At 31.8% G+C, this 23,683-nt stretch overlaps 1 protein-coding gene across 1 annotated transcript in view; it reads left to right on the forward strand.

Moving 5' to 3' along the window:
- The window catches only part of LOC108728441 (fatty acid synthase), a 25,850-nt gene extending 2,167 nt beyond the window's left edge, over positions 1-23,683 (forward strand). Inside the window, exons 2-20 of the mRNA XM_018456998.1 lie at positions 998-1,194; positions 6,266-6,516; positions 7,064-7,295; positions 7,655-8,073; positions 9,298-9,591; positions 11,511-11,715; positions 12,109-12,269; positions 12,480-12,797; positions 12,927-13,426; positions 14,908-15,209; positions 15,278-15,694; positions 15,786-16,801; positions 20,142-20,383; positions 20,466-21,159; positions 21,276-22,107; positions 22,227-22,702; positions 22,796-23,062; positions 23,194-23,448; positions 23,537-23,683. Coding sequence (XP_018312500.1) covers positions 1,023-1,194; positions 6,266-6,516; positions 7,064-7,295; positions 7,655-8,073; positions 9,298-9,591; positions 11,511-11,715; positions 12,109-12,269; positions 12,480-12,797; positions 12,927-13,426; positions 14,908-15,209; positions 15,278-15,694; positions 15,786-16,801; positions 20,142-20,383; positions 20,466-21,159; positions 21,276-22,107; positions 22,227-22,702; positions 22,796-23,062; positions 23,194-23,448; positions 23,537-23,647 — 7,164 coding nt within the window. The 5' untranslated portion in view covers positions 998-1,022 and the 3' untranslated portion in view covers positions 23,648-23,683. The remainder of the gene's footprint in view (positions 1-997; positions 1,195-6,265; positions 6,517-7,063; positions 7,296-7,654; positions 8,074-9,297; positions 9,592-11,510; positions 11,716-12,108; positions 12,270-12,479; positions 12,798-12,926; positions 13,427-14,907; positions 15,210-15,277; positions 15,695-15,785; positions 16,802-20,141; positions 20,384-20,465; positions 21,160-21,275; positions 22,108-22,226; positions 22,703-22,795; positions 23,063-23,193; positions 23,449-23,536) is intronic.

Genomic DNA, 23,683 nt, shown 5'->3' on the forward strand with positions numbered 1-23,683 from the left:
GAATTATCCATAGCTAATGCAATGTCATCAACGTATCTAACATAGAATACAGGTGTCAAGGATAATTTTCTAAGGCAATCTGACTCCAAATCTTGCATCACAATGTCTGCTAAGATGGGAGATAGTGCAGAGCCCATAGGTAAATCAAAAGATTGTCTATAATATTTGACTGTTTTTAACTCATATCATCATTTGAGATAGGGACAATTAATGAGGGTGTTAATGTATTGAAAAGGACCTCAACCAAAAAGGTCGAAACGTATACTTGTGTATTGTACTATATTGTACATCCATGTAATTTTAATTTTCACATTAAAATCTAGTGTTGGCTCATAAAGGCTTGTTGTGAGTGTTGTTTGATTTAATCTGGTGAGCCTTGAAAGAATATTTTTATTTTTACATAAATTATAGTCTCTTTATCAAAACCGAGCTGTATAGATTTTAGTAAATAAATAAAAAGGTCTTTCATTCTCGGAAAAAACAAACAAACATGTAGCTAGATTATCTAAATTACTAAAAAAAAAAACTAATTAAATAAAGGTAGCATCTTTGTTAAAAAAAGTATCTCATGTTTTTTAATACTTTTCTTGTAAAAAATTTTGTGAAAAATATTTTTTGAAAACTTAAAAAATATTTTATATTATTTTTCATTTCATTATAAGACAATGAGTAAAATAATAAAAATGTATTATATTATAACGTATAAATTTGAATTTTTTATGCAGTACACGTCTTTAATTGATCAATGGTCTTAAAACTTTTAGTCGACAGTGTAGATGAGACAAAAAGTAACATCATAATCCTGCATTGTAAAAGTTGACGTTTATATAAAGAGTGATTTGTCGTAAAAAGCTCAGTCATTTTTTATCTGTAACTCAAACGATACTATAGTGATATTGTGAATATCAAAACCAGATATAATCAATAGCATGAACAAAAAAATTATATATTAATTATATATTAATAAATATATAAAATACGCATAACATTTTTCTAGATTATTTGAGAAAATAATAAAAACCATGGATAGCGAAGAAACATGTAGATCGTGGAATGATATTGATTCCGGCGAGCAGATAGTTATATCTGGTATTGCTGGCAGATTTCCTGATTCAGATAACATGAATCATTTACGAGAAAACCTGTTCAATAAAATTGATCTTGTTAGAGCAGATCATGGCCGGTGGGAAAAAGGTGATTAATTCATATTTCACATACAATAATACATTATATTTTTATATTTAATCTTGATTTGTAGATGGCAGGGAAAGTTACTTTATAAAAATAGCTGTTTATCGTTACCGTTCATTTTTTTGAAAAATAACTTGTTATCGTTATTCAAGAAAGTTGTTACAAATAATATGTTGCATTCGTTTGTCTCTAGTTGCGATAAAGAACTATATTCGTTTGTCTTTATGTGCGATAAAGACCTACAGTGTCTATAATATATTACATTTGTTGTCTCTGTAAGTTATAATTCTATTAATTTTTGGTTGTTACTTGTTTTTTAATTTACATGCAATCAGTTTCATGTGATTAATTACGTTGACACAGTTTGACCGTTAATCCATGGACACTATGTACATACACCTACATTGCTTTTAATTCTGAGACATTGATAATTTTAGCTAATTGACTCCATCATTTTTCGCTAGTAACCGAAGAATTGGCTTCCAAAAAACTGGACTTCATTGACATACTTTGACTTCATGACTGTTAATTAAGGAGCTTTATGGTGTATTCACAAAACAAAATGTAAAGTTGTAACAGAAAGTGAGATGAAGTTCTCATAATTATTGCGATATTTTATTAAAATATAGAAAGTTAATTGAATTTATACACAGCTGGGAAAGGCTAAGTAAAGCTCGAAACATTCTGTAAAAATGCCATTGTAGAATAATAAAACATGTTTTTCTTTATCGGTCATCTTAACATTGCTCGTTTAATAGACTTTGTATTTTAATTTGTTATTGCTTAGCAGATTCTACGAGCGTGTAATAAAAACTTTAGGAAACAAATTTCTTTACTTTTTCTCCAAATTTTTAATGATTTTTTTTATAGAGACATTCAGTTGTTTATGTCGCTAATTAATCCAGTTCAAAATCTACAGCAGGCCCGGAACCGGGTTGCACATTTCGAACGATTTTACCTACCGTCATCCCTACTCCTTTTGTTTCATAACATTTAAGGGGCACACAAAAAAATTTAAGCAACAAAACATAAGCAGCAAGTGAATTGACCAATCACAGTAGAGTCCGTAAGGCTACAACGTAAGCAGTAGCCAATCCAACATGTTGATTTCCTTACTGACTTAAGGGGATCCTAAAGACGTCTGTATTACCGACTAAAGCATATAATTTTTGTATAACAAATACTTTTTTTCTCTTTCATAGATTCGAAAATCCTTTTCCAGGATTAAAGTATACGCATTAATATATATTTGTGAGGCGGAATTTATGCCGAGAATGACCAAAAATTTCGAAATTGATATATTTTTTACCATTATTTATATTATTAGTGTAACATGGCTTCTCAAGCTGTCAAGTCGTGACAACATTTGCTTGATACGAAAGTTTTGCAACCTGTACTTACGAAATAGTTATCCACAAACACGTAGTTTACACATGAACAAATAATGTCGAGTTCTTAGAATTAGACTTAGACGCTTTATCGCCACGAATTTGTTATACGAAAATTAACATGAATGTGCGACTGAATGTATCATAGGTTGCATGAGATATTGATGTGGTAGTATATAAAGACATGTCGATGCGCTGGAAAAATAGCGACATCTAGTGACTTTGTCGGAGTTCAAGCTTCGATTTAGGATTCCCTTAAGTTTTTTTGTGTGCCATGGCATGGCCGTTAGACTGCGCACTGAGGATTTTGAAACATATTGTCCCGCTGTTTATTATTATTATTATTAATATTTAGATGTTAGAAAATCAAAAGTAACACTTCAAAATAAAATAAGCATGTTAACTAAGTGTGTACATTGAAAAAAAATCTTAATTTCAAAAAAATTTTAATTGATTTAAAAAATATTTTAAATATTAAATATTTTTAAATATATATAAATGTATATATAAATATATATATAAATATATATATGTATAAGTACATAATATATATAAATATAGAGGAAAGGCCCCTATTATGAAATACCGAGTTCATTTTGGGTAAATACTAGAAATCCAGAATGGGCAGAATTTAAAAAAATAATAGGTCATTTTGAATTTAATAAGCTTTAAGATAATGTTATGTAAAATTTAATTCAAATTCTATTTTTTTTAAATTAAAGAAATGTAAAAAGTGAGCAAATCGCAAAGTCAAAAAATTGTGCTCCTAATATGAGATGCCCCCAGAAGTCGATAATAAAGCGCAAAGTACTTTATTATCGACTTATACTCAGCATTAACATTGTAATTAAAAAAACTTAATGTTTCTAAAATATAGTCAAACAAACATAGCCAGTGCGCGCGCAAAATGATTATACGATGCATTGTACCTAGAATTTGTCTTCAGGTAGTTGGAACCAAACATCACAGAAACAGGTACTCGATGTTCATTCCGATTGTCCTTTTTATTATAGTACAATAACATTTATACTTTAGCAATGATTTTCACTATGACATAGGAGCATAGATTATTTCATATTAGAGATACTCTGGAGATATCTCATATTATGATTTCCACGCCTTACGGTTTTACGACCATCAAATCTAACTTCTATAATTAAGCAATTTAACATATCCCGTATTTTTCTATTAATACGATCTTACTCTATATGAAGAATTTATTACCAAGTATTCACTTATTAAATAATAAACAAGGTTTAAAGGCACATCTCAACGAAACTTGAAGACATCCAAATTCTAAAATCTTTTTACTACAGTTACAGGCATGATCTAATAATGAATTTTCCACTAAATAGTTTTCAATCCAAGAGCAATAAATTCGTGGTGGAATAGATAGCGTTTATTAATTTAGCGGAAACGCCGCTATCTCATATTAGGCACTTATCTCATAATAGGGACTTTTCTCTATATATACAGGGTGTTTCATTTTAAGTGATGTAGTCGATTATCTCGCGAATCGATGATTTTATTGAAAAATTTTTTAAATGAAAGTTGCATGGCTTGAAGGGGAATACATGATGGAAATGTGGACTTGACCTTAAGTGACCTTGTCCAAAACACTATAATAAAGTTACTTTTCATTAAGTACTTGTTAAGTTATAAGACAAGACCGATCACTGATCCGGCCGATTAACAGATGAGATACATGGATAACGCCGGCGGTATTGTAACTTTCAAGCTCCATAACTCAGAAAGTACTTAACGAAAAGTAACTTTATTATAGTGTTTTGGAAAGCTCTCGAGATAAACTACAAGAATATATGTAATAAAAAATAGGGGTTTCCATTTAAAAAAACATTAATGACCTTGACCTGATTTTGACAAGATCACTCAAGGTCAAGTCCACATTTCCATTATGTGTCCCCCTTCATGTAATTTTCGTTCGAAAAATTTTTCAATAAAATCGTCGATTCGAGAGATAATCGACCATATCACTTAAAATGAAACACCTTGTATATAAAATGTATATAAATATATATTTTTAAATATATTTTGAAAAATTACTTTTGCTTTTCTAACATCCAAATAATATTAATAATAATAATAAAACTCTGTAAACAGTGAACGCGGGGCAATGTTCGCGTTCAGCAGACTCAACTATCGCGGAGCGAATTCGTGAACGCTTGCTGCTATTGGATCATTTAAAAGAATACACCAATAGCAGCGAGCGGAGCGCTCACGGATTCGCTTCGCAACAGTTTCTACGATCAATGGACGCATTCAAGTCGACAAAGTGGGTAGGTCTACTCGCCGAGTAATTAAACATGATTGGTTGGATCCACAGGTAAGAATCAATCATGTTCATTCGCTCGGTAAGCATGCCTAACCGCTTTGCCGTCTTGAACTTGCCCAATATGTTACAAAGTCCTATAGCCCTATAGTGTCCTGTATGATTTACAGCTTTATAGCTAATATCGTTCCTCTGAACTTGATCGTTCTATATCTCTGCGTAATCTAAATGCTATGAAACAAAAGGAATAGAGATGACGATGGGCAAAATCGGTCGAAATGTGCAACTCGGTTCCAGGCTTGATCTATAGTGTAATTATGGTTAATCAAAATATTATCAAAAAACTCGTTTATGCACTTTTTATGTATACATGACACATGTCATGTATATGACAAAACGATAAAAATAACGATTGTTTTCGTCACCATCATCCCATAAATGTAATTGCATTACCATTAACGTTACAAATAAGAAAATGTACATTGTTATTGAAAAAAAAGTAATTAAGTAATTACCGATAAAGATATTATACAAAAGTAACGCGTTACTTCTTAACGCAGGTAGACAGAATATGCCACTCCTTTTGCGTGTCAACTGTAATTACATATTTAATATGTCGTCAAAATGTTTTGAGAATTATTCTTTTTACATATAAATTTATTCAGAAACGGTGACAAATATTTCAAGTAAACATCATTATAATCAATTCATTGTTCTAAACTCTAAATATCAAAGTCTTTGAATTCGTGTCCGACATTCAGTATTGATTTTGCATCGTTTGATTACGATCTATTTTGCTTAATGAAATATTTATTTAGGGTGATAATTCAAAGAAGAATCTATACTTCTAAATTTTTTGCGTCTCAGAAATCTGAATGGACATCCAAGATTAAATCCTGCAGCTAGAAGGCTGTTAGAGTCCAAAGAGAGCTGCATTAGCGACTCTGATAGCGCGCGTGTTGCGGACTCGATTACCGACATTACTGACTCGCTCGGCGAGCGCGCCGCGCGCCCCGAACTACGTTAGTCTTAAATTACGTACGCTGTTGTAAACTTCGCTTGTGCACGCATCTATTTTGTATCCGTAGAGTTTCATTAAAGTTAGTTAGTTAGAACCGACTGCAAGTTTTTTTCTATCCGAACACAGGCTGCTAGCAAAAAGTTATTAAACATGTCTTTATTTTCAGGAATAATTGTTTTTAAATAAATTTGTATGTAAAAATCGTTTTTGTACAAAAAACTAAAGCGTAATTCGGAACTTATTTAACAACCTAAAGAATTTTAATCAAAGAATGTAAAATCTAAAATTAAATATAAATTCCAAAATTAAAATGACGTATAAAAAGATGAACAAAAAATAGAATATATTTGTATAAATACATCTATGTTTTATTAGACAATCCGGAATTACCAAAACGTATTGGAATAATTAACAATATGGAAAAATTTGATGCGGATTTTTTTGGATTATCTTTCAAGCAAGCACACACACTGACGTGCGAAGCGAGAATGTTATTGGAGCATTCTTATGAAGCAATTATCGATGCAGGAATAAATCCAAAGCAATTACGAGGGAAAAATACTGCTGTTATTATAGCGACATCTTTTATTGAAGTGCAACAAAAATTTTTATACCAAGATTTTCAGGTAAAATAGATTATTGATATATATAACAATTGTATTACTTTATATATATATAGAATATATATATTGTATATATATGTATATACATGTGTATATACAGGGTGTCCCGAACAATGTTCAAAAGGAGATTCCTGAGATTATTTTGAGACGAAAATTCTAATACCAAAATGTTGAGGCTATAATAATTTTTGAATTATAATTGGTTATAGTGTGTAATTCGAAAACTAGCCTCGATATTTTTGTATTAGGATTTTCATCTTAGAATGTTCAAAAGAATCCAGAAATAATAAAGCTATAGAAATAATAGAGACTATAAAGTAAAATGTATATAACAATTATAAACATTTAAAGTTAGCTTATAATTCAAAAAATTGTTGTAGCCTCGACATTTTAGTATTAGGATTTTCGTCTCAAAATAATTTCAGGAATCTCCCTTTAAGCGTTGTTTGGGTCTTTACGGGACATCCTGTATATACATAAGTATAGTAACAAATGATTGCTGAATTTATTATTTATGCTGAAATTGTAATCCGTAATGTTCTGCAATTAGTTAAGTGGTGCGAATCTCATTGGATGTAGTAAATCTACAACAGCAAATGCAATTTCCTACTACTTGGATCTGAAAGGACCATCTTATACCGTCGATACTGCATGCAGTTCTAGTCTTTATGCCATGGCTATTGGTTATGAATGTATCATGTCGGGCAAATGCGAAGACGCAATAATTGGAACGGCAAATTTATGTACTCATCCTGTTGTAAACATGCAATTCGGTCGATTCGGTATTTTTATTATAAATTATTATTACTTAGTATTTTTATTTAAAAAAAATTAGTCTAATATATAATGTGAAATTAGTCTAATATATAATGTGAAATTTAGAGTATCACTTTTCTTTCATTCATAAAAAGTAAATGTCAACGGATTATGTAACATTGACAGAAACATTGAAATAAAATATTTGCCAATTTGCCAAATTGAATATTATTTTATCACATTAATAAAACTGATAAAATTTAATTTTTGAGTTAATCGATTATATATTAAAACAACTTCCTATTAAATTCATTTTATATTAAACACATTATATATTAAGTTAATACATTAAATATATATGTATACTATATTTTATATCTTTTAGGAATTTTATCCCCCACTGGTTACTGTAGACCATTTGATATTGCCGCAAACGGTTATACGCGTAGCGAAACGGTAGCAGTAGTATACCTTCAAAAGGCAAAAAATGCAAAGAGGATTTATGCCACATGTCCGTATATTAAATTAAATAGCGATGGTTATACAGAAGAAGGAATAACATATCCATCAATGCTTATGCAAAGTACTTTATTAATGGAATTTTACAAGGAGTGCGGAATACCGATGTCTTGCTTGGATTACGTTGAAGCACACGGTACCGCTACCAAAGTTGGCGATCCTCAAGAACTCACTGCTATCTATAATGTTATGTGTAAAAATAAAAAATCTCCATTAATGATTGGCTCAGTAAAATCCAACGTTGGTCATGCCGAAGCTGCGAGTGGTTTAACTCAGATCGCTAAGGTAAAATATGTATATATACAGTTTCCGGCTTTAATTATTATAAAATTTGCTTTTATTTTCTGCACAGCCACACATATATACACATATGCACATAAACATAAGAAATGTTATTTTTAAAAAATTCGATAATTCAAGACACTCGAACACAAAGATGTTTATGAAAATATTGCAAAAATCTTTTATTAAATTCGATATTGGCTGAAACTAACATAATAACATCTTTACTATATGGCTAGTCAATATTTAATAAATTAATTCAAATTACATCTTGAAACTGTTATACCCAATTAATACACATCTTTAGGTCATTCGTGTTCTGTGCATTTCTTTTCTTTGAAATACTAAGAGCATCTGATAGTCAAATACCAGTCTCTTTTCTATTCCTAAAAAAAGTTTGGCATCTAGAAAACACAAGTTTTATGCGTTGCCGGCTTCAATTCATGCGTATCCTTTACCTGGCATAACTTCGAAGTTCACCTTTGGGTCACAAATGACCCAATGTGTGTACAGGATATACATTTTTTGTAACAAAAAATTTTTATTTTTTTCTTTATTTTCAACTAATTCTCGGTATTGCAGGAATATTTCGCGAATTATTAAAAAAAGAATTTAACTCTAGAACAATATATTAGCCTTTAATAAACACGATTTTTGGCATCTTTATGCTAAATGATGTCAGTAATATTATATATTTGTTGTCTGTAATGTTATAAAGAACATTTTTCTAATAAATTATAAGTTTTTTTAACACAATAGCAATAATAAAATGCATTGTTTAAAATGTAAATGCAATATATCTTCAATTTATAGCTATTCATGCATATTAAAAAAAACATTATTTTCAGTTTACTCAATAACCAAATTTTTTGGACAGCTGACACTTGAACTATTTTTTTTCTTGTAGTTTGGAATGTAAATTTTAAGATTATATTGAACCATATTTTTCCTTTAAACATTTTTGTTTCAAAGTTTTACATTTTTATATGAAATAGTGCACTTTTCTCATTTTGTTAAGTATATTTAATTATAATAATTTATCCACAATTTGTTATGAATATACAACTGTACACAAATACATTTTAAAGATGTCAAAATATACGTAAAAATCGTTTAATAATTTTTATATACTGGTAAAAGTGATGAAAATTAATTCAGAACACGAATGACCGAACATAGTTAAGGGTGCCCAAAACTAAGGTGCGTATTAAGGATTAATTATTGTAGGTAATAATAGCATTCGAAACCGGTTTTGTTCCACCAAATATCCATTATACATCGCCAAGGAAAGATATAGATGCCTTATTAAATGGAAACATTCGAGTCATACAAGAACAAATGCCACTCAAAAACGGTTATGTAGGAATCAATTGTTACGGTTTTGGAGGATCGAACGCTCATATGTTATTAAAGTGGAATCTTAAACAGAAAGTTAATAATGGAAAATCGAATGATGAATTGCCTAGACTTGTAATATTATCTGGACGTACTGAAGAATCAGTAAAATTGTTTATAAATGATGTTAGTAGATATTTGCTTTTTCAATATTACACTCGTCAACAAAATTATCGCATAGATAAATTTACATCTAAATTTCGCATAAATTCAAATAAGTGTAACTCCGCGAAAAATGGTCGCATTTAAAAGTTTTTTTTTCATTTTCAAGGGTAAAGTCTGTATTTTACGAAACTTTTAATGGATTTTGAATCTACTCTTGTGTCTACCTGGCATCTTTTAAAAAATAAGGACGCGTTTTTTTAAGAAATTTGCATAGTTTGACACACTCTACAGGGTGGAGTAAATCTTTTTCGTAAATGTCATGATAATTATCGTAAAATATGGACTTTTCTCTTACAAATTAAAAAAATTAAGCTTTGTACGATTTTTTTTCGAGGAGATACAGTGTATTAAACTTACCTATGCATTTTATTCAATTACCGTCAGCATTAGTATTACCCGATGCGCACTACGGGGAGGTCGCTGGTCCGATTTTGCGCGCGCGCGCATGCTTTACTATTCCACTACACGTATGTATCACGAAATAACCACTAAGTCTTTTACACGTCCTACATTAATCATTTTATGTAGATTATAATTTATGATGGCGTTACTTACAGTGACAAATCGATTCAACTCACAATAAATTCATTAATATTAACAGTAAGAAGCTGAAATCATAACACAATACTAATATAACATAAAGGCATGTAACAGAGTAGATACGGGAAAATTACCCCCACTCCTTCTATTTTTTCTGACTTCTGCGGCGTAAATCCCAGCGCGGCGTATTTGCCAGAGTTACCCTACATGCATTAGAAATTCCACAATCTAAGATCACTGGAAGCGTTCAGCAAAAAAAACTGTGTAATTGTAAAATTCTTTAATATGATTGATTTGCATTTAGATCCAGTGAGGGAAAGACCAATCATGTTATAGAATTTTGCAACAGCAAAGCTGCTTTTTTTCTGCAGAATGAAATCAATCGACAATCACATATAAAATGGAATTATGACTATATTGCCGAGGAAATGTATCTGAAAAATGTATCTGAAAATCAATTCAGATGCTGTGTTTTTATCTAAATACAGATACAAATATTCGAATTTTAATATACCTCAGATACAGGTTAGATACACAAAATGTATCTTTATACATGTATCTCTATGTATAGAGATACTACCCAACAGTCCCAATACTGTCAACTGAAGGAACCGTCAACAAATCTGCAGCAATTGGAAGCAGCATTGCATCGAATATGGTGGGAAATTCCGCGAACTTCAATTAGAGCTTGCATCAATATGCGTGCACGTTTACAAGAGATCATCCGAAGACGAGGCGGAAATACACAATTTTAAAAACAAATATACCACCACATGCCTCCACCTCCCCCCCCCACACACACACACACACGCACGCACGCAAAATTGGACCGGCAACCTCTCCGTGGTGCGCATCGTGTAGTTAATGCTAATACTGGCGATAATTGAATAAAATGCATAGGCAAGTTTGATGCATGGAATCTCTTAAAAATGTACGAAGCTTAATTTTTTTTTAAATTTATAAAAGAAAAGTCCATACTTTATGATAGTTATCATGACATTTACGAAAAAAATTTACTGCACCCCGTACAGTGCATCAAACTATGCAAATTTCTTAAAATAAAAAAAATACGTTTATATTTTTTAAAAGATGCCAGGTAGATAGATTCGATGTAAGGGTAGATTCAAAATTCATTGAAAGCTTCGTAAAGTACAAACTTTACCCTTGAAAATGAAAAAAAAGAAAGACTTAAATGTGATTTTTCGCGGAGTTACGCTTATTTGAATTTATGTGAAATTTTGATATAATTTTATCTATGCGATAATTTTGTTGACGAGTGTATTTTAAATAATTATAGGTATTATGTCGTAGTTCCTATTTCAAGAAATTTATCGTTATAGATTGCTAATCGTCCGATAGATGTAGAATATATCCGTTTACTACATGATATCTATGCAGACAATATAGATGGTCACCCATGGAGAGGATACGCTGTATTGAACATTCCGCAACAAAATTTAGTAAAGGAAATTCAAAAGTGTAATAGCATGAAAAGACCCGTTTGCTTTGTATTTTCAGTTTTAGGATCACAATGGCCAGGAATGGGTATGTATTTAATATTTTATAATTTATTTATAAGGGGATTTAAATGATAAAATACTCTCTAAATTTCGTGGAGTCTCACTCGAAGAGACTGAAAATTGAGTCTTGAAAACAAGAGTGAAAATACTATCACTGTTGTTCAAGAATGGTAGATTTTCACTCTTTTTATAGTGAGATTTACTCTTTTGAAATGAAATTCATTCCTTCGGAATCTTATTTGAGTGAATCTCATTTCAAAAGAGTAAATCTTATTTTAAAAAGAATGAAAATCTTGAGCAAGAGTGGTCGTATTTTCACTCTTTTTTCAAGACTGACTCAATTTTCAGTCTCTTCGAATGAGATTATACTCCACGAGATTTAGAGAGAAATGAAATTTTTTAACTAAAACTTTATCAGGTCGAAACTTATTAAAATTTCATGTTTTTGTAAAAACAATAAAAAGATGCGACAATATTTTAAAACCATATGATATAAGCGTCAAAGACATTTTGACAAATACAGACGAAAAAGTTTGCAAAAGCGCATTAAACGCGTTCCTTGGAATCATCGCCATTCAGGTAAAATATTATATTTCAAACATATATGCATCAGTATTAATTATATTGTTAGTGAAGAATATATATAAATATTTAAATATATACATATCGTTATTTCACTCCATTAAATCTAACATGTTACTAAATTTATCTCATTATATCTTATTATTTCATCCGTAATAAATTTTTAATATACACAATGCCCAGCTATAAATTTGTATATGTTTGTAGATCGGCTTAGTAGATCTCCTGACTTCTTTAGGAATTAATCCGGATTACATGATTAGTCATTCGGGCGGTGAACTCGGATGCGCGTACGCAGATGGATGTCTCACCACTGAACAAACTATTTTATCAGCATACTTTATCGGTTTGACATGTGTCAAAGAAAAAGAAATTCATAGTTCAATGGCAGTTGTCAGTATCGGTTACGATTGTCTTAAAAACATATGTCCAACGGACATTCAAATAGTATGCCGCAATAGCGAGAATAACAGCGTTGTTAGTGGACCTATAGCATCCATACAAGAATTCATGAAAAAATTACAGGTAGATTTGAAAGTAGGACTTATATTTTCTAAATGATTGGAAAAATTTACTTAATAGTTATTAAAATATCGAATCGTTAAATTCAAGATATAATTTCCTTCAAATGTACGTATTGCATTTTTGTATCAGGTGAATAACATTTATGTGAAAGAGATCTATTGCAACATACCGTATCATAGTTCGTATCTCGCATCCGCGAAAACTCAACTTTTGCTTAATTTGAACAAAATAATCCCCCGACCAAAGAAACGAAGCCCAAAGTGGATCAGCACTTCCATACCTCGTACCGAATGGGTTAATTCAGCATCAAAATTATCATCGGCGAACTATCATACGTGTAGTATATTAAATACTGTTCTCTTTGAACAAACATTGCCTCTAATTCCAAATAATGCTATTACTATCGAACTCGCACCATACGGTGTTCTGCAGCACGTATTGAAAAAATCTTTGCATCCAGAAGTGACAAACATTGTATTGACTCAATGCACTGAACAAAACAAAGACGTAATTTTTCATGCAATTGGAAGGCTCTACAACTATGGCTTACAGCCGCAAATTGCGAATTTATATCCACCAGTGGAATATCCAGTCAGTAGAGGAACTTCTATGATTTCTCCATCGATCAGGTACAAGAAATTACCGTAACTATAATCTAATTGTTATTTATATAAACAAATAGATATGCATATACACTACACTAAAAAATTGAAATATTACCTCTTCCGTTCTCCAAAAATAGACAATCATTAAGAAGGAGAGAGAATAACTTCGTAAAAAATGGTGACAGTGTAATCCGCAAAGCATTTTAAAGTTTGATGTCTCAACTTTTCAGATTAATAATTTAGATAATAATGTTTTTCAAAATCTTCGAATGACATCGAAATTTAGAAGTTTTAATTTAAATTTTTACAATACGAGAGTTACACTTATTTAAATACAATTTTAAATAAAGGGAATAGTCGAATTGACATGGAATTACTGGTCTATATTTATTTTGTGTACATATACATATATACAGGGTGTATCTGAAATAACGTATACTAATCATATAATGCTATTCCTAATAAAAAATTGAACCGAAAAGTCCTCTACCATTTTGCAATTTTCGCAATAGTTAACAAGATATTAATTACCAAAAATCGCTGAATATTGGTCTTCAATAATTTTTTATTCAAATACTATCAACTTTACAAAAAAACAGCGAAAGACAAAAATTGTTTATTTTCTTCTCATAAAGTTCTGAGAATTTTTTCAGAATTTTTTAATACCGTATTTTCTCATGTTGGTAAAAATAAAAAATGCAGTACTAAAAAATTCTGAAAAAATTCTTAGAATTCTATGAGAAGAAAATAAACGATTTTTGTCTGTTTAAGTTTTTCTAAAGTTGATAGTATTTGAATAAAAAATTATTCAGCGATATTTAGTAATTAATATCTTGTTAACTATTGCAAAAATTGCAAAATGGTAAAGGACTTTTCGACTTGTTAGTTTTTTATTAGAAATAGTACTATATGATTAGTGTACGTTATTTCAGATACACTCTGTATGTGTAGCTTTATAACGAATAATCCATCTCAATTTAATATCTAGGGTTGGGTAGTGCTAAGTTAAAAAGATAAAAGTTAAGTTAAAAAGTTAAAAAGTTAATTAATTTTAACTTAACTTAATTACATTTTAGACTTTTAACTTTTTAACTTAATTTAGTTACATTTTATCAGTAACTATTAACTTTTAATTTGAAGTCAATTCTCAGACACAATGCTAGAGTATAATGAGTGTATAATTTAGTAATTTTATATTGTATAATCGTTACTTGTGAACAAAAATAACCAGAGTCTTTAATAAATATGAAGTGAGAAAGGAAAAATACGAAATATCATGTAAAATGGTCAAACTTTTTCTTTTTCTTTGTTTTTGGTTGTTCGTTCGGACCAAATTTAACTTTTAACTTTTCAATTATTTTTTTTTATTAATTTAACTTTTAATTCAATTAATTTCATTATGGATTAACTTGTATTTTAATTAAGTTAAATTCAAGGCTATTAACTTTAACTTAACTTAGTTAAAAAAAAAGTTAACTTACCCAATTCTGTTAATGTCTCATTAGATGGGACCATTCCCAGGATTGGTTTATTCCATGCTATACAACACAAAAATCCATAAAATCCAGAGAAAGATATGTCGACATTTCACTCAACGATCAAGATTATGATTATATGAGTGGTCATGTAATCGACGGAAGAAACTTGCTACCTGCGACAGGATACCTTGTACTTGTTTGGCAAACTATTGGAATGATAAAAGGACAAATGCATACAACAATACCAATAACTTTCCGAGATGTAAATTTCGTTCGTGCTACTCATTTATCGAAAAATACTGTAAAATTGAAAATTGCGATACAGAAAGGTATTAACTAAATTTAAAGTAACATAATCATAAGAATGCATATAACCGAATATATAAAAATATTACAGATGGAAAGTTTGAAATAACCGAAGGAGATAGTGTTGTCGTGACAGGTACAGTATACGAGATGTTGAATCCAGAACAAGAAATGATTACGACAGATCTATTACTGCAGAATAATGAAGAAGAACACATGACAGCACGAGATATCTACAAAGAGTTCAAATTGCGCGGTTACCAATACAGCGGCTGGTTCCGTGGATTAATGAGTGCCTCTATTTCAGGAAATCAAGGACACATCATTTGGAGAAATAATTGGGTAACATTTATGGATATTATGTTACAGATGCAAATTATTGGATACGATACTAGGGATTTGTATGTTCCTACGAGTATCCAAAAATTAATTATCAATCCCATGCTTCACGCTAGAAAGCTACAAGACTACACAAATGGCGTAAAAGATATAATAGAAATGGATAAACGTAACTATTCATCAATTACTAAGAATTATTTGTTCAATATATAAATATCATGTAAAAAAATCTCCCTCTAACATAAAGCATCCTATTACAGAATTACCGATACGAATATATAAAGAGATAAACACGATTAAAGCTGGAGGAATAGAAATTCAAGGTCTTAAAACTACGCAGATTTCTCGCCGGAAATTAGCTCAAGATGCAGTTATCGAGGAATATACGTTTGTAGCTCATTGTGATCGTGCTAAGATTTCTTTAAACAAAACGATTCGGATATCAGCCCAACTCATTTTGGAAGATCATCAAGTTAGCAATGTAAAAGCCATTGAACAAGTGGAAGATGTGGATGATGTCGAATTAAAAAATCTCTCATCTTCGTTGCTGCTTGAGGCATTTGATGATATTCCATTGATACAAACGAATGTCATTCTATTAACATCGCCGAATCGTTTTAATCCAGCAGACTTATCGCAAAACATTTCAATCGAAGATTACAAAAATCTATCGACAAATGATAAAGCCTTAATAATTGCTGGCTTTAATCTTTTGACCAAACAAACATCATTAGAGCGATTGTTGCCCTTTTTAAGAGAGGGTGGTTATCTGCTAACGCGTGAGAAATGTTGCATAACTGATTATAAACAATATTTGCAGCGATACGAATTAAACGTTATTCTCGAAAAACGTACTGATAAAGAAATGATTGTGCTTCTGAAAAAGAAAGTTTCGATAGAAAAAAGGACTATCGTCTACATAAACAATGATAATTTTAATTGGTTGGAAAATCTAAAGCTACTTGTGAGTGATAAAAATAACTTCGATAAAAATAGTAGAATTATAATTGTCGGAGAGGGAGATTTTGAATGTGGTTTGTTAGGTTTTGTAAACTGCTTAAGAAAAGAGTCAGGCGGAGAATATGTTAGAGGTGTTCTTATTCAAGATGAGGAGGCCCCTAAATTCTCTCTTCAAGATCCTTTCTACATACAACAATTAGAAAAAGATATGACCATTAATGTATTGCGATCTAATAAAACCTGGGGATCGTACAAATATTTAAAACTACAACGACCAGAAGCGAAACTTGTACCAACCGCTTATGTCTGCCAAACGGTATAAATCTTTTCAAAGCATATCATTATTAAATATATGATAAATGTTACGTATTTAATCTTTCGAATAATATCCAGATTTATTAATTTAGCGACGCGGTAGCGTCACGACGCCAAATGCATAAAAATATAAAACGGGTCGCTTGACGGGTCGCTTAACCGCTTGACGTGTGAACATCATTATGTTCATGACATTGAACATCGTATATGTTCGTGCCATTGCCAAATTCGCGACGCTATCACTAGCTTTATCTGGAGTTTATGACATCAACAAACTTTAGATTAAAATTACGCAGAAACTAAAACCGCAATCAATAATCTAAAAACATTTTTATTATATAATGTCGTCGATATCTTTCGATTGCGACCAGTCCGAATAAAATTGATGTAGCCCATACCGAGATCTGGAAATCGTGTCCCAAAGGGACCATTTCAGCTCTTCAAATTTTTCAGTCGTACGTGTGACACATATATATAAAGCTGTCCATAAAGCTGCTGTTTACAAAGCTTTTGGTAAATGTTGACAACGAAAGCAGCTCCGACTTTCTGGAAACATGCCCTTGACCTTGACATATGTTGTCAAGGTCATGATTCTGAGTAACCTCCAACAAGTTTTAGCCGTCGCTCGTCCTTCATTAAAAAGTTATTAACAAAAAAAGTTCAACTATATAATATGAAAATTTCCTGCTTTAAAATATGTTTGATAGTCGTGCATTGTAGGCGACGTCACTCCGACGACCGCGACGTTGACATATATCGTCAAGGTTATGACCCTGAAAGATCTCCAGCATGTTTTAGACGACTTTCACCCTCGATTCTCACTTTCCCTCCCCCCCTCGCAAAAGGGCGCACGATTCTCATCCACCCTCCCCCTTCGAAGGGACGCACGACTCTCACCCCTCTTGCCCCCGTGCAAAGGGGCGAACAATTTTCAACCCCGACTCTCACCCCCCCTCCTCCCTGCAAAAGGGTGCGCGACTCTCACTCCCGACTCTCATCCTTCCCCCTGTTTGGGAGTCATGTCTTTGTAGGGGGAAGGGGAGTGAGAGTCATGAGCTCCTTTGCAAAAGGTGGTGAGAGTCGAGGGTGAAAGTCGTGTGTCCCTTCCCCTCTGCAAAGTGTCGTACGACTCTCACCCCAGACTCTCATCCCCGACTCTCATCCCCTCCTATTTAGGAGTCGTGCGTCCCTTTGTAAGGGGGAGGGGAGGGTGAGCGTCGGAGATAAAAATCGTACGCTCCTTTACAGGAGGGGAGAGGGGTGAGAGTCGAGGGTGAATGTTGTGCGCTCCTTTACAGGAAGGGAGGGGAGATGAGAGTCGAGGGTGAAAGCCACCTAAAACCTTTTGGAGGTCTTTCAGGGTCATGGCTTTGACAACATATGTCAATTATTATTGTTATTTGGAAATACATACTAAGAAATACCTACTTGTTTTGATTCCTTCGCTCAAATCCGGTACTTTTTTAAACTTTTTTTTGTTAGTAACTTTTTAATGAAGGACGAGCGACGGCTAAAACTTGTTGGAAGTTACTCAGAATCATGACCTTGACAACATATGTCAAGGACATCGGAGCTGCTTCCATTATTGTTAATATTTACCGTACCTAATTTTAACATACCTTCATACAATTTTAATTTTAATATAAAATTAAAATCAAATTAGCAACGACATTGAACCTTAGTGCGAATACGGATGTAATTTATGTACATGAGACAAACAGGAGAGAGAGAGAGAGAGAGAGAGAGAGAGAGAGAGAGAGAGAGAGAGAGAGAGAGAGAGAGAGAGAGCGCAAAAGAGAAAGATTGTGGGAAAACAAGAGTATAAAAGAGAGAAAGTGAGAACAAGGAGAGAATGAGAAAATGCGAGAGAAAGATTACAAATCTTAATTTTAAATCCATACTCTCATCAAAAATTTATATTAGTGATAATATTTATAAAGTTAACAGTGCAATTCTTCTTCATGGTAGAAATATAAACGAAGGACATTATACAAATTTATTGCGAGTTAAAGGTACAAAATAGACATCCGTAAATGATTTAAAAGTTGAAATACATACTATCTTGATCAAAAAGTTCCCGGAATTCATTCAGAAAATTCAAAATACAAGTTTATTCATCAAAAGTGATATTGTCCCCTTCAAAGTACTCCCCATCGATTGCAACGCACTTATGTCAGCGCTTGATCCAGCTCTCGAAACATTTCTGGAACTTTATTGTCGGTATAGCCATCAAAGCCGTCTTCGATTTTTCCATTACCTCTTAGTAGTGGTTTTTTGACTCGATCGAACAGAAAAAAATCGCGGGGAGCCATATCGGATGAATTCGATGGCTGTTGGATGGTATTCGTTTTGTTCTTGGTCAAAAAATTTAATACAAACTTGTTGTTGCAAATTCAACTCCATTTTTAAAACTGTAAAAAATCGAAAACACGTGCAGAGGTAGATGTACTCAAGACGGCGTAACTTTTACAAATGTCAAGCTATGGCGATAAAATTTGGTGTCAATGATAGATGTGGCAACCTAACTAAAAAAACAGAACTCAAATTAACTGACTCAGAGCATCACCTGGTGGTAATTCCGGGAACTTTTTGATCAAGGTAGTAAGTTGCCTCGAAATGCTAAAAGCGCATATATATTTTTCTTAGAACAAATTTAAACAGTTGAATTATTAATAAATGGGTTAAATCAATACAATATGACTCAATATTAAATAAATACAAATTTATAAAATAACAATTTTAGAAATAATCTGTATTCATTTTTAGAAGATTTAAATTCTACATTATTACATTTTCAAAAATTTACAAAAAGCAGTTAAATCCCTAAAAAAATCTTTTAAAAAAGAAAAAATATACACCAAGTGCATAAAAAAGATATTGAATACATTCTTTTTAATAAAAAAATAGATGAATTAAATTAGCCAAGTATTTCATTATGCAAGACACATAAGATAGACTGAAAATGACTAAAATTGTCAATATATTAATATAAAATTGCCAATATTATAATATAATACTACGTTGAAATAATATATTCACAAAAGTACAATTAATGCTACTCGAGCACGTCAAGTTTTTTCTTTACTATAAGCTATTGGCAATTTTATATTAATATATTGACAATTTTAGTCATTTTCAGTCTATCTTATGTGTCTTGCATAATGAAATACTTAGCTAATTACACTTAATTCATACCCGTCTTTTATTAAGAAGAATGTATTCAATATCTTGTTTATGCACTTGACGTATATTTTTCCTTTTTTTAAAAAGGTTTTTTTAGGGATTTAACATTTTGTTTCACATGTTTTATAATATGATATAAAATTGTTCTCTTTTTATAGATTGGTGGAGACTTAAGTACATTTTGTTGGATAGAGAATAATCGATCAATTGAGTTTCGTCCTAAAGATTTGGTGCACGTTGTTTATTCATCCTTGAATTTTAAAGATGTAATGCTCGCAACTGGTAAATTAACATCTTATGATGTGATTTCGCAAGGACGTTTCCTTCAGTTTCCTCTTGGAATAGAATACGTAGGATTGGATTGTAATGGACAACGTGTAATGGGAATTTCTAATACTAAGTAAATAACAAGAACGATCATATAATTTCTATATTGTGTAATACCAACAGAGCCGACAATAAATAAAACGTATTCTTTCTAGTTCTATAGGAAACGTCGTTATAAAAGATAAATATCTGTGTTGGAAAATACCTAATTCGTGGACGTTTGAAGAAGCAGCGACAATCCCAGTGGTTTACAGCACTGTTTACTTAGCCTTATACATTTACGGAAAAATGAAAAAAGGCGATAAAATACTTATACATTCTGGTACTGGAGGCGTTGGACAAGCAGCTATTCATCTCTCTCTCCAAAAGGGATGCGAGGTGTTTACTACCGTGGGCACGAGTGATAAACGGGCTTTTATTAGAAAAATGTTTCCGACTATTTCGGATAAACATATTGGAAATTCTCGAGATACTAGTTTTGAACAAATGATAATGCAGCAAACGAAAGGTCGCGGAGTTGACATCGTGTTAAATTCATTGGCGGAAGAAAAATTAATCGCCTCCGTTCGGTGTTTAGCTCAAAATGGACGATTCTTAGAGATTGGCAAATTTGATCTTGTTTCTAATAATCCCTTAGGTATGTCTGCGTTTCAGAAAGGTATCAGTTTTTATGGAATTATATTGGAGAATATAATCACTGATGATCACAAGTATAAGTCGCTATTGTGCAAAATGGTAGCTGATGGTCTTGAAAGTGGAACAATCAGACCAATTCAAGTAAAAATTTTTCCAAAAACAGATATCGAAGAAGCTTTTAGATATATGGCGAGTGGAAAACATATAGGAAAGGTATACCTGTACTGATTAATGGTAACAAACAGAATTATTCAATTTTCTAAATGGTTTATATAAATAATAATTATATCACGCATAATATACATTCTTAATACATAATTCTTTTATAGATAATTATAAATATCCATGAAAAGAATGGACCTTTAGATAAGCACATTCTCGCGTACCGTCGCTATTATTGTCTCAGAGATAGAAGTTACATTATACTAGGAGGTCTGGGTGGATTTGGATTAGAGTTAACAGACTGGCTTATACTTCGTGGTGCTAGAAACGTTGTTCTAGTTTCGCGAAATGGAATAAAAAACGGTTACCAACGCATGAAAGTTCAACTGTGGAAGTCGTATGATGTAAACGTTCTAATCATCAAAAATATCGATGGTGCTAACGCCAAAGACTGCGAATATCTCTTACGGATTGCGGAAAAAGAAGCACCCGTAGACGCGATATTCAATCTTGGTGTAATACTGAACGACACCGTCCTCAAGAATCAAACCGCAGAGACATTTACCGAATCTTTTCAATCAAAAGCTCGAGCAACGCAAATGTTGGACAAACTTTCTAGAAAACTTTGCCATAAATTGCGGCATTTTGTAGTGTTTTCTTCCATTGTTTGCGGCAGAGGAAACGCTGGACAGACTAATTATGGCATGGCCAACTCCATCATGGAGAGAATTTGCGAAAAGAGGGTGAAGGAAGGGTTACCTGGATTGGCGATTCAGTGGGGAATTGTAGGTGACGTAGGTCTCGTCGCTGACATGCAGGAAGACAATAAGGAAGTGATTATCTGTGGCACCTTACAACAGAAGGTATCCTGCTGTCTCGACGAGCTTGATAAGTTTTTACTTCAAAACCGGCCGATTGTGAGTAGCATAGTTGTAGCTGAAAAGAAAGTAGGCTCTTCTGGACGTGGCAGTTTGATAGAAACTGTCGCAAATATTTTAGGTACGGATCTTTGTATCTTATCTTATGTATGTATATATATACTTATTATACTATTTAATTAACTGATTTATGAATAATATACCATAGTATAAGTTATAATCATTTATTTCATATTACAGACATAAGTATCATGAAAGTTTTAAGTCAAAATTCATCTCTGGCCGATCTCGGAATGGATTCCATGATGGCCATAGAGATCCAGCAAACTCTGGAACGAGAATTTGATATTTTCTTGTCAACACAAGAGATACGAAACCTCACTTTTGCGAAACTTACTAAAATGTCCGATGCAAATGTCAGTGATAATGTGCATGATGAAAAGAAACATGACACAGAAAAGCTAGACGATTTAAGCTCTCTAATTGCTGTTGTAAAAGATGAAGATTTCATTCCTCATACCTATTCCGATCTGTCTACAAAAAAACAGAAAACTACTAGCGAAGTATTTTTCATACCAGGTATCGATGGATGTGGAACTGTATTTAAACATTTAGCACCAAGAATTATATTCTCAACGACGTGTTTGCATTATAACGCAAATAATATTGATGCTACTGCAAATATAATATCACAGATGACTGATAATCTCATAAATGTACGCATTTATATTAGTAATTTATGTTATGTTGACGGAGGTTCATTTTTATTTAAGGAAAATGAAATTCGAACATTTTGAATATTTTTACAGCACATATTACCAAAACTAAAAGATGGAAAAGAATTTATAATGGTAGGATACTCTTTTGGATCTATTATCGCAATCGAATTAACGAGAAGGTTGGAAGTTATGAAATTTAAAGGCCGACTGGTTCTCATTGACGGTGCTCCTGAACAAATACGAACGATGTACAAACATTTTGATGTAAAACATTTTATATGTTCTAACGATACGAATCTTCAGATTTATGTTCTAACTCATATTATGAAACTTTATTCATTAGGAAATAGTGAAAAGGTATAATTTTCTTCTTGGACTTAAATTAAATTAATTTACAGTACATTTGTAACATAATTCTGTTTTTTTTTATGCAATATCAATTATTTTCCTATGGTCTTATATATAAAAACGAAATGTAAATTTGGTAGATTCTAATGGAACTTAAGAAATGTGAGACTTGGGATGAAAGATATAATATTTTCGCCAAACATTTCTTAGCTATGAACACGTTACTCTCACCTACAAATTTAAAAACGCTGTGTGTAACAGTTTACAAAAATTCAGTAGCTATTCAACAATACGATCCTTCCACTTTGCCACCTATTAAATCTTCCATAATGTTGCTAAAATCTACACATCCGTTGAATATGCCATCGATCGAAGAGAATTATTGTTTACACAAGGTATTTTTAACAAATTTGTGTTAATCTAGACAGAATGAATTAAATTTAATAAAACTTTTAGTTAATGATATATGTAATTATATTTAAGGTAACTCAAAATGTGATGAAAGTACATTATATTGAAGGTGATCACGTGTCGATCTTGATGAACGAAAAAGTGTCAGCTGCAATTAACGGAGAACCACCATTTATAATTTAATGTTTATATTTTATATAATTTAGTAATCTAGGGCCG

Source organism: Mycetomoellerius zeteki, unplaced genomic scaffold, assembly GCF_001594055.1.
Source record: "Mycetomoellerius zeteki isolate Tzet28-1 unplaced genomic scaffold, Tzet1.0 scaffold619, whole genome shotgun sequence".
Taxonomy (NCBI): domain Eukaryota; kingdom Metazoa; phylum Arthropoda; class Insecta; order Hymenoptera; family Formicidae; genus Mycetomoellerius; species Mycetomoellerius zeteki.